The sequence below is a fragment of the Penaeus japonicus genome, unplaced genomic scaffold (genome assembly GCF_977035675.1).
Source record: "Penaeus japonicus unplaced genomic scaffold, GWHDUDI00000001_assembly GWHDUDI00000006, whole genome shotgun sequence".
Lineage (NCBI taxonomy): Eukaryota > Metazoa > Arthropoda > Malacostraca > Decapoda > Penaeidae > Penaeus > Penaeus japonicus.
The window spans coordinates 41471709-41484208 of NW_028234408.1; the positions used below are offsets into that span (position 1 = coordinate 41471709).

General features: G+C 32.6%; 1 protein-coding gene across 2 annotated transcripts in view; it reads left to right on the top strand.

Annotated features, from left to right (window-relative positions):
• The window catches only part of Naprt (nicotinate phosphoribosyltransferase), a 56343-nt gene that overhangs the window by 43694 nt on the left and 149 nt on the right, over positions 1–12500 (top strand). Inside the window, exons 7-14 of one of the 2 annotated variants that reach the window (XM_043027121.2) lie at positions 1–83; positions 473–613; positions 1568–1692; positions 2000–2143; positions 2606–2742; positions 3648–3776; positions 8061–8124; positions 9779–12500. The exon at positions 1–83 is cut by the window's left edge and continues 111 nt beyond it; the exon at positions 9779–12500 is cut by the window's right edge and continues 149 nt beyond it. In XM_043027121.2, the coding sequence (XP_042883055.1) occupies positions 1–83; positions 473–613; positions 1568–1692; positions 2000–2143; positions 2606–2742; positions 3648–3776; positions 8061–8124; positions 9779–9789 (834 nt within the window). In that variant the 3' untranslated portion in view covers positions 9790–12500. Of the gene's footprint in view, positions 84–472; positions 614–1567; positions 1693–1999; positions 2144–2605; positions 2743–3647; positions 3777–8060; positions 8946–9778 lie in introns of those variants that run through there. The other variant, XM_043027120.2, reaches the window with a different exon arrangement.

Below are 12500 nucleotides of genomic sequence, written 5' to 3' on the forward strand. Positions count from 1 at the left end.
GGGGAACTGGCGGCCTTAATATCTTATGCCATTGCGTTTCCTTCCGGTTTTATTGCTCTCATTGACACTTACGATGTTCTTAAGTGAGTGATGTTTCTTTTTTTGTCTTTTTGTGTGTTCTAAGAATTTCTGCAAGTAATGTTTTTTATTTATTTTATTAAGAAATTTTCTGAAATCATTATTTTAAAAGAAATGTTTTCATTTTAATCATAGCCAGCATAGATTGAATTTAATTTCCATTGGTGCTTTATATATTAATGATATTAATCTCCTTCAGGAGAGCATTATTTTTACAATGAAGGAAATTCAAAGAACAAATTGGGTGTTAGATTCCATAATAATATGGAAAAGGTCTTGACGATGTATTATTTGAGACATAATTTGTAAGATGGGATTAAGTCTAAATATATATAATAAATCAGTCTATTTGTTGTACATTTTTTCATTATGAATATAACCTTGTTTGTTCCAGGAGTGGAATCCTGAACTTCTGTGCAGTCGCTTTGGGACTTAATGATCTGGGATACAGAGCTCTTGGCATAAGAATTGATTCTGGTGATCTTGCATATCTCAGCTGTGTGGCAAGATCAACATTTGCTCAGGTTGCCAAAGAGTAAGTTTGAAATTTCAATCGAGTAGAGAGAGAAAAAGATGATGGTTCAGTGCATGCAGGGAGTCAAGGCTAAGGAAAGCACAATGTAGACATACTAGGCTCTTAGCAAGTGGCAGGCTTGGTGTGGGGATGATGTGACCATCCGTCATTAATTTTTATATTTGTGGTTGATTTCTTTGTAGTCTTATATTATGTAATTTTTGTGAAATTGATGAATTTGTTTTGATAGCTGTATGTTTTTTAAAGAGTGAGTGCTTCATAAGATAACTACGGATTATTGCAATTATAAAGCAAATTTTGCTAACCCATATTTAACCCTTTCTATCCAAAAAAAAAACATACAGTTCAATAGAGCTTGAAACCAATATTTTTTTTTCTTCTTACTTCTCATTCCATTATCTATCATGTTTTTTATATACTTGCATCAAAAATATGCTTTTCCCAATAAGAAGCTACAAATAATTGTACCAAATCAAATTTTTGGATTTAATCGCACATCTATAAAGAGGAATATAGAAATCCAGCATTTGTAGGGGTGGGATATAAAGGATTAATGATGAATAAGATTGTTACCAATCCTAGTCTCATATTTGATGACAATTTGTAAGTATTATTTCTCAAACTAATTGCTTATTTAATATTCACATAGCCCGATATTTATCTAATCTTCATTTATAGATATGTCTTTTAATCAGATGAGCATAAAGTAGCCTTTTAACCTTCCCTCACACAATATATTGCATACACATTTAGCCTCAGTTCATACAAAATATTGCACACAGTTTAAGTACCATCCATTATAGATAGTTTCCCTTCATTTCTAATTTACTTTCATATTCTAACCATGATCTTGTTTTCAGGATGACACACATAACCCCCTGTGGAATGTAAATCAGAAATTTTAAGCACAATAAGATATGTTTAAATTCAAAGCAAAAACAATTCTGGTTGCAGCTTTGAACTGGAGTGGTTTGAACACGTTCAGATTGTTGCCAGCAACGACATCAATGAAGACACTATCATCAGTCTCAATGAACAGGGTCACAAAATCGACAGCTTTGGCATTGGAACACACTTAGGTACGGTGATAGTAACCCTCGCAGGGGTAAGGTTGGTTCATATAGGTTGTGGAAGGTTGTAGGGGCTTTGTTTAATAGATATTAATGTGATTTATATATAAATGAAATAAAGACAGATAAGAAAAAGCCAAATGTAAAATAGTAAGTAGAAAAAACAGATAAAGAAAGGGAAAAAAAGTTGATTAATTAAGATTTGTTTATAGGAAGAGATGTAAATTCAATTTAAGAAATCAGTCAGTTTGAAGGTTTTCACAAGACAGTAGATGAATAAAATCTACAAGAACTTAGACCACATTAACCATTACAGTGACGTGTCAGAGACAGCCAGCCCTTGGATGTGTCTTCAAATTGGTCGAGATTAATGGCATACCAAAGATTAAGCTGTCACAAGATGTTGAGAAGGTTACCATTCCAGGGAAGAAGTCTGTTTATCGGCTGTATGGCGCTGACGGTAAAGATGGCTTGCTTGTTTGTGATTGGTTGGGTTTGGTGACTGTATATGTTACATTATTATCATTGTATCTAGATTATATTTGGTTATTATTGATGTTTTTGTTCCTGAGAAGCATTTCATAAACATACTCTTCTCTGTATCCCAGCCTTAGAAACATTGTGGACAATCAGTAGAAATCATTCCCTTGTTGTTTTTAAAGAGGATTTTAAAGAGGGGGGATTAAGTAGCTCTGAAAAAAATTACAAATGGTGCATGAAGGGATTTAGCAAGCTAAAATTGAAGTAAAACATATTGTGTGCATAAAACATTTGTCACTAGAATATTCTATTTGGAAAAGTAATAGATAGTAATATTTACTAATTTGTTCCTTTTTTAAAGTAAATTCACAAAAAAAAAATGACTTTAGGCAACCTAGTGATATTCCATTCTCTTTTCTAACAAATTTATTATACTACCAAGGTCATGCATTGATCGATCTGATGCAACGTACAGAGGAGCCTGCGCCACAGTCAGAAACGAGAGTACTCTGTCGTCATCCATTCCAGGAGAGCAAGCGTGCGTATGTTTGCCCAGCTAAAGTGGAGTCTTTGTTTAAGGTGAGTCTATTGATGATAAGAAATTAAGATAAAGTATACTGTATATTTTAGTACTGGTTATATGGTCCATTGAAGTTAGTTGATGTTAATTTGTAGTTTTTTACTTGAATCAGTTAAAAGTATATGCTGTTTCGTCTATTTTAGTATAGATTGTAGTTATCCCACTCACGACGGGGGCATTCTAGCCTTGAATGTCACAATGCTGGGGCTTTCAAATTATTAGGCCTAAATCAATTAAATGGCTGGCACAATACTGTGCCGCCTGGCCACTGGGCTTTTGAATGAGTGGTACAGTACTGTACCACCCGTCCAGAGAGGGTTAATAGATAAAAGAGATTAATTTGAAGAATTTGTGCAATGTTTAGATTGTTAATCCATTAGTTGTTTTTTTTATAACAGTCAATGAGACCTGGCAATGGGATAGTTTAAGGTTATGCAGACTGTCTATTACTGAGAACTGCTGATTTGCATTTTTTTTCCACATCTGTGATGCATATTCGTCTCCTAATTCTTTTTAAATAAAAGTGTCAGAAACAGACAGTTTAGGCCTACTTTTAAAGGCTGTAGAGTTATAAAACCACATGACTATAATTGTAGAGCGGCCTCCAAGATTATGCCATTGCAAGATTTGATGATATTTATGGTCAATGAGTTCATACTATATAGTGATGTGATGTCTTTCAAAGTGAAAAGTGTGGAGTGATTGTCAATAGTTTCTGTGTTAGTATTTGTGTATATATGTAAGAATTTTTTATTTGCATCAATATATGTGCGAATAGAGCTCAAAGAGGCTTTTACTTCACTGAATTATAATTTTCTCAGTGCCTAATTTTCAGGACATGAAATGCAAAAAATAACAACAAGAACATAATTTTCCCTTTTCACCTACTCCTGTCCTCTCCCAGCTTTACTGGAAAGATGGAGAGCTTCAGCAAGAGATGCCCACATTGAGTGAAGTCAGACAGAGAGTGCAGGAGTCCCTTCAGACGCTGAGGCAGGACCACAAACGCAACCTGAATCCAACTCCCTATAAGGTAAGGACAGGTCATCTTGTGGGTTCGTTGTTTTTTTTCGTTTTGTTTTAGATGATGTGGGTTTTGTGCATAATTGTGAGTTGCTTTTTTTTCTCTTATTTCTATTTTTTTTATAGGAAATAGGTGTTGTTGGTTTGGATGATTGCTAAAACCTTGTGGTTGTTCATACTATAAATATGATTATTATTTTTATTCATTATTATTATTATGTTATAGTTGTTATAGTTGTTATTGTCACTTTTCCTGTTATTTCTTTTAGCATTTTTAAGTATTATTATTTTTACATTATTATTATCATTATCATTAATATTATCATTATCATTATCATTATCATCATTAACTCTGGTATCATCATTATTATTTCTCTATTTTTCATAACTATGTTTTTATTATTCATATGTATATTCAAGATTTTTCATTATGACTTCTGATTACTCCCTTTATTATTAGTATATTTGTTGCAGTTATTGTGTGGTTATCATATAGTGCTTTTCACATTTATACTTTCATTTTGGTTACTAATAATTTTTTGTCATGCTGTGTTGAGACAATGATTTATTTTGTAATCAAGATATCATAGCAAATATATATCATCTGTAGTCTTATTGTAAGTTAAGGTAATGTTTCATGGTTTAATGTTGTGTCATACTTAAAAAATATGTACCTCTATATCATAGTTTGAATTGAATAAGCATGTTTCAACTGCATGTCTTGTTTATATGCAGTTGGGAATTGAAGAGAAGCTTAAAGATTGTTCGGTATGTCATTTGATCAAGCTCCCCAGGCTTCTTTTGCTTCCCGTTCCCATCATTTGCTTGGATATTAGTCGGCAAAGAGATGTGATAAGTCGTACCGCACACGAGGACCTTTCATCTGGAGGTCCTGTGGTCGTTGTTGTTTTTTTAGTAGCGGAAGGAAACATTTTCTGGAAATAGGATCCTTGTTCTTGGATGGAGTTTCATTCATAAGATGATAGATTTACTAAAAAAAAAAAATATATATATATGTATGTATGTATATTGCCATTATATTTTCATGATTGAATTTTAAATCTGTGCTAAAAGTAAATATGTCATGTTTAGAGATTGATGCTAGTCATAGAGAAGAGTAGCAAGATTGAGGAAGTAGACTGAATTTTATGGTATAGTCATGTTCCTCTATTTATGTCTTTATTTATTTTATTTTTATTTTTCAAATCTGATTGTATGAGCTTATGTTTACTTATGTGTCAATATAAATGGTTTGAATTACTATAATGCATAGATGTAAAAAAAAAAATAGTATTTATAAGTGCTTTTTATTATTCTTTTATTATTCTTTATGATATATGAACTGAAATTTAAGTTTTTACCATGTCAATAATTCCCAATGTGGTCACTTCATATGTAGACATCATTTGTTAAATTATTTTATGATATAAGGTTAATTGATTTTGTAGATGCATTTCCAGTAGAAAAATGTTTCCGATGCTATTTTGTATTTAGCAGTTCACTGACTGAACTGATTGCTAACATGCTGCAAAAGAGAGCCTTTTATTTCTTGTATATCATTTTTATTATTATTACTATTCTTTCCCCCAATGTCTTGAAGCTCTCTTAGACTTATTTATTTGTGGAAATCCCTTTCCATTACCAAAGTGTGTGCTTTTTGAGATACAGATTTAGCATGAAAACCATGCATTTCTGAGAGATTTCATATAGTCTGCATCATAATTGTACTTTTTTGAACGAGTTACCAAGAAACTTCTACTCTACCAACTTTTGATTTCCTACTCGCAGAATGGGCTGCTCTATAGGCCATCGCGCAAATATGTAAAGAAAGTTTTGGTAAGAACAGTAACAGAAGTTAGACTAGTGACGGCAGGAGCATGACTCTCCTTAGCTGACTCTGCACCTTTTAATACTGCCACCAACCTCCATGTAGCTTTGCTTCAATTCTCATAACTTTTTTGTTTCCTTTTTTTTTATTTTTCTCTCTCTCTCCTCCCTCTTTGTCTTCTCTCTCTCAATAGTCTTCTCCTAGAAATTATTTTGAAAAGTGTCAGCCATTATAATAGCCTTGCCAAGGAGCTGAGTTGTTCAGATATTTACATATTTTGTGATGCTTCAGAAATGCATGGACGGTGTCATGAGTGTGGGACAAAGATCATGACTAGTTTAGAACATGTATCTGTTTGTTATTTTTTTTTCTTTTCTTTTCTTTCTTTTTTTAAGAAGGGGGTGAGATTTTATTCTTATTAGTTTGAATTTAACTCAGATGTTATCTAGAGATAGTCCAAAGTTGACCAATGTATTTTTTGGTGATGTAAGAAAAAAAGCAACACCCCCTCCAATTACTTAAAAAAACAAATTAAATTCCTCATATACATTTCTTGTTTTACCTTTATGAAGATATATTACTTTACACTTCAATGAATAAATCCCCCAATAGGTCTGGGATTGTAGAATTTAGATCCTACTTACACCAGGAACTGCTTTTGATGGAAGACAATGAAGCTGAAGATAATTCCTGCTATTAAATATTCCTTTAAAAATCCTGTGTATAAATGATGTCTGTGAATAACAACGAAGTTCAGTAATAACAAAGAAATGTTAGATCCTACACAGGCAAAAATATTTAGAGTTGAGTTGCATTTGTGTTTCTGTTGGTTTCTGTGGGTTGCGATTGTGCAGTTAACAAATTTTGTGAATTACTACATGAATTTATATACACACACAGTATAGAAGAGAGTGAATGTGTGAGTAAGTAAGAGAGAGAGAAACTGAGAATGAATGTGTGTTTTTCTGGGAATGTGTAAATATGTATATATAAAAAAGATTATATTATGATGAAATATCAGATATAGTTATGTCTTTTTCCTCTTTCCAAATTCTTTTCCCAATACTTCTATTTAAAAAATGTTAATGTTGTCAAAGTTAGGAATGAAATATATTTAAATCTGTTGAGTACCAGTAGTTAAAAGAAAAAAAAAAGTAATTGAACTCTAAGGAAGCTTTTATAGGTTTTTACTTCCTATATAAATAAAAAAATTATTGCATAGCAATGTCAGGTTCTTAATAAGTAAGATATATAATGAAAAATAAGAAAGAGAAAATTATATTGATCCTAGACTATGGCAAATTTAATATGGCCTCAGAGGAAAGTAATTAAAAATGAATATGAAGATAACTTTCTATGTATGAAAGTCATTAACGTGATAAAGAAAGAGTCATATTTCAGTGAGTCCCACTAATAGAGATACTGCCTGCAGTGTTGTATTTAATAAATGTATTTGAACTTCACTAAGAAAGAATTTTTAATAACTGATTCATTTATTTACATTCTTATTTACTTCAATGTGATCTAACAAAATTTAAATAGGATATCAACTTATTCAAAGGATTGATTAGAGCCTATATGCTTATCACAGATTACATCACCTTTATGTTAGGTATTTATCAGTATAAATTATTAAATAAAAGCTTGGTATATATCATAGTAATTTTTTTAATAATTCAGGAGAACTTGTCCATATCTGCTGCCTAACATGATTTAAACTGTAGTCTTTATGTAGTAGTCAATCTTCATTCATATAAATTGCATGCCAAATCACTTAAATCATTGCTCAAAAATCGGAATGAATTAGTTAGAAAATTTAATTGACTTCTTATAAATTAAAGAGGCCAGAGGTGGGATATGTATATGCAAATACGAGTTTCCGCTTATGTGAAGGAGAACACAGGAGGTGCATAGTTTTTTGTTTTTTGTTTTTCCACATGTATATATATTTTTTTAATTTGCTTCTTTACCTGTGAGTTAGTCACCTGTATGGACTTTGGTGAAATGGAACTCCCTTGCTACTGCAGAAGCAGAAGGTTTGAAATGAGAGATAAAGAGCATTGTAAATTGTTGTAAATTTTAGTTTCCACAGAATTCTATGACAAGATATTCATGTAAATCCACAGTCAGATTTGATCCTTCATGCAAGCATCTACAAAACTCACCTCATGAGTTTACAAAACCTGAATGGCATGAATCAACACACAATTCATGGCATTTATCTCGTTTGTATGCCCATGAGATGAAGTGTGCAGGCACCTGCACAGAGGATCAAATACAAGTGTAGATTAAACGAATATCACGTTTCCAAATATCCTTGCTTATGCTCGTAAAGTGGCTAACTTATCTCTATCCTGTGATCCTTCCATTCCGAAACAGAGCAGCTTATGTAGATCCCCAGTACTTGAGTACCTTTCAATTGTAATTATCTAATTAAGTTTTTTCTTTTCTTTTCTTACTTTTCAGGTTGGAGTTACAGACGAGCTGTACAACTTCATACATGACTTGTGGCTACAAAACGCCCCTATTGGTGAGCTCTTTTAAGATACCTTTACATGCAGGAGATGTGTTGTGGAAAACTGTCGTTGGTATCTTAATGAGAAGATGTGTATTTTAAAGCTTGAGGAAGTCTATTTGAAAACTAGAAGCACAATATATATATATATGTACACACACAAAACCTCTGCTTGAAATTAAATTGGCCTTTTTGTTGAGCCTTAGGGGTCAAGATAAAGCAGAAAGAATTGCATGTCTTGGAATTATCCTTCAAGCTTGAGGGCTTGTGGTAGTTCATTTGATTTTTAACTGATCTCTGTGGTTGAAAGGATCATTTTATTTGACTTCATTATTGATTTTATGGTGTTTTTTTTTAACGGAAGGACAATTATTTCAATGTTCTCATGTATGTTTCAGTTCTTAAAGAAGCAGAGGTGAATAATGTAGTAAATATTTTCCTTTTTTATTCAGACGGTATATAATTTTCGTTTTAATATGGTTTTCTGCAGATGATGTTGAAACTTCCTCTACAAATTAATAAAAGAGATACAAAATATGTTATCACTGAAGGAAACTTGCATATGAATCAATATTAATTTATCATTATATATTACCTAGTAATCTCAACTAAAACTTAACAATATACAGAGGAATTCTAACTATCTGTATTTTCAATGTCTACAGCACATGTCTATTACCATGAAACCACACTCAAAATATATAAATTTTATGCAAAGGAAAAAAATAGGTAAAGAAACTGAGTGTAGGGTTGGTTGAATCCTCCTGTGAATGTAGATCTTTGGATCAGCATTCATAAGCAACAAGAGGGGAAGAGATAGATAGATAGAGAGAGAAGGATAGGGAGAGGGAGAGGAAGAGTGCAAAAGGGAACTTTTTACTGGAAGTACTGTTAGATAAAATTCAGCATTTTAAAAGGTCTAGGACACCTAAATAGTAATTTCAAGAGTTTATGAATAAAAGACATTCAAATAACTGTTTAAGGGACATCTTAGTGGGTAACAGAGCACTTTAATAGTGTATGAAACTGTTGAAAGTGGACTGTACCTTTATTTTTACTTGTTGAAAGAGGATTGTACTATTATTTTTACTCTCATTTACACTCAGTTACTTATGTTTTGTTGTCTGGAGAAAAGAGGATTCCAATTTTGTAATTAAAGTTTATATTTAAAAGTGCCAGTCTGTACCATTTTAAGTTGAAGTCATGAAGATAAGCCAGTGAAATTATGCAACAAAAATGCTCCTGTTTTGTAACATATATGGATATATAAAAAGAAGGATGGCTTTTGAAAATAGTTAATGGATTCAGATGGATACTAATGGAACTGAACTGCTTTATGCAATTTATAAATACATGTTCAGGGAGTATTACTTTCACACAACTTTTGAAATCATAAATGTATCTGAACAGATGTGAGGAATATCCTTAATTACCATTAATTTATGGCAACAAAAGTCACAACAGTTATTTGACAGAAATTTTAGATTTCCAAATATATATGTAACTTTATGCAAGTCACAAAGATAAAGCAGTAAGATCATTCTTCAGTAGTGGTCTGAAACATTCAGATACAAATATTCTTTAATGCCTTATATTATGTCAAAGGATAAAGAATTTAGTCCTAAAAATATGTTATTCAAATCAATATTTATTTCTTCTCATCTCACAGGTTATATTTAGGTTCACGCATGGGGAAGGAAAGTAATTTCCATACCATTAAATACCAACATGAAGTTAGGAAGAGCATCCAGGTAGGGGAAACAATCTTTGTATATCTGTCATGGGTGTGTATGTCCTCTATCTGAGTACCAGATACTATATTGGAGTAACCCTTAAAAACATTAGGATAAGGATACCCACTGAATAATCGTAATTCGGAATGTCCGTTGTGTCACAAACAATCTACATTTGGACAACTTTTAGAACTGTGTGTGTGGATAGTCAAAAGTTCCTCTGTAATATTGATATTGTCTTTTGTAATTATTAATGTTATAACAGTCAGAAATGAGTATTTTATCTGTATGGTGCTGAATCAGTGAGCAGAAAAGATTTTCAGATTTGTAAAATGAATGTTACTTGACATCATTTTTTTTTCTTTGTGAACTATGGGCAAATAAATTGTATGTAATATTCTCTTATGGGTGATATGTTAAGCTGAGAAAATGTGCTTGTGCTTCTGTTTTCTTTCCTGTTTATGAAATCTGATTTGATAAAGGATTAAATTATTATAAACAAAAGAAGAAAAAAAGTTGTTGCATATTTTTTTATTGACATTAGTTCTAGAGAACAGAGGCATATATGATACCGTGTTGGTTATTTTCCGTCCAGAATTCATGGAAGAAAGTGAAGAAGTGATATACAAACACACACGTGCACACCCAAGCACAGGCGCACACACACATGCACACATACAGATAGATGTACACGCATGCACACATGTATATGCACATGCAAACGCGCACACACAAGCACACACAAATACAGACATGCACGCACACGCACACGCACACGCACACACACCTATGTACACCTATGCACACTTATGCACAGTACATGCTTTTTATGCATGGATTTGTATCATACATACTTTCATGAGGAGACCAAACCTGCCAGAATATATTTTGGTCATCAGAATATGGAAATTCAGGATAAGATATACAGAAATAGTATGCCCATTAATCATGAAGTAGATGCTGTCAGTTCAGTGATAATGTTTAGTATGTGAACAGTATTGTACCCTAAAGGTGTTAGACAGTAGAAATAGAGATGAATGTTAAGAGCAACTTGTCTTATGGTTGTAGCTGTGCTGTGAAACCATGTAAAAAATATGTGCAATATATTTGAAACACCTGCTTTAAAAGCGTTATTGTGAAATACATATTTGTTTCCATTGCATTTTAGACATTATGCAAATTAACAGATTAGCAGATTTCAAGAAATGTCTTCTGTCTAATATTATCCTGTTACTATAATGTGGTGTCTTAAAAAGACTTCCATCTGACAAAAGGATTCTAAAATTGTATCTTGCTGATTTCTCCTCGTATCCGCTTACATAGTAACACTTTGGTACAACGATATTCTATGTATCTAAATCTCTCTCACAGAAGAATAAAGGTTTAAACTTTCATTGTATATCCTGTACACTTGGCCCCATGAGCTTTTGACCCCTAACTAGGAAGTTTTTGTCAGTTGAATTGGAATCATTGTGTGTGAGAGGAATTAGATTCTGGAACCAAGTAGAATGCCTTGACCTGTAAAGTGTATAACCTGTAAAATGAATCATATAACAATGACCTGGCTCACTTGACTGAAAACGTACTAGTTGAAGGATTGCAAACTCTTGAGGGCGAGTGTACATCTAGACATTCCTAAGGCCTATGTGGGCCCTGTAATATGAATGATGCTATGCCCTTTTACCTGTTATAGTAAAAAGTAGATAAGAAGAGAGTACAAGACATACAAATGATATCTGAAGATTCAAATTACAAAGGTTTTAGGCAGTATCACACTAGGACAGAAGTCTTGCATTGTGCCATATCTTGATTATTTTTCGTATTATTATTATTATTATCATTATCATTATTAATATTTTTATTATGTCTCTTATTTATCACAGCCTATGCATGAAAAGTGCTTCACTCACAAGGAGGTTTATGTATCTTATCAATAGAGGAAATCAATCATACAACACAGAGGTTTGTCCTGGTGTAATATTCCCTTACTGTCGTCAAACTGACACGAGACTTTGGTGTCATTACTTATAATCATTGTTTATTGAAATCACTTGCTTTCACCATTTTCCCATTTTTGGAACTTATAATAGGTCCAGACTTAGACATAATAGCAATAGTAGTTTAATGATTATCATGTAAGAATGTGATTAGTTCCTTAGCTAAAGATGAAATTGCTTAGAAATATTATAACTAGTCATAATAACTATCCAAGGCCTTACAGAAAAAAATAAATTGGATTATAATATATAAGACTTAACCCCATTGCGGACGCAGGAGCTTTGCCTTACACCTTGCAGTCATAATTACTATAGTTGCCATAATATTAAGGAAACCTAACATCCAAACCCTAGATGGCACCACTTTCTTCTAGCACCAGTTGGAGAGAGAGCCTTAAATCTTTATAGAGGAGTGGCACACAGCAAGTTACTGACCTCTTGCTCTATAGTACCATTGATGAAGGGTGCACAGGCAGAAAGAGAAGAGGAAGATGACTCAAACTATTCCTAGTATCTAAAATGTGCTGTTGTACTAATAGGGATGCCTTTTACTGTGGCACTCATAGTCATAAACACAGGTTTCCTTCCTCTTCCCTACCTCGTCATGTTATCTTCATTGTGGGTGGTTATATGTTTCATATTCGTTCATGACAGCACACAA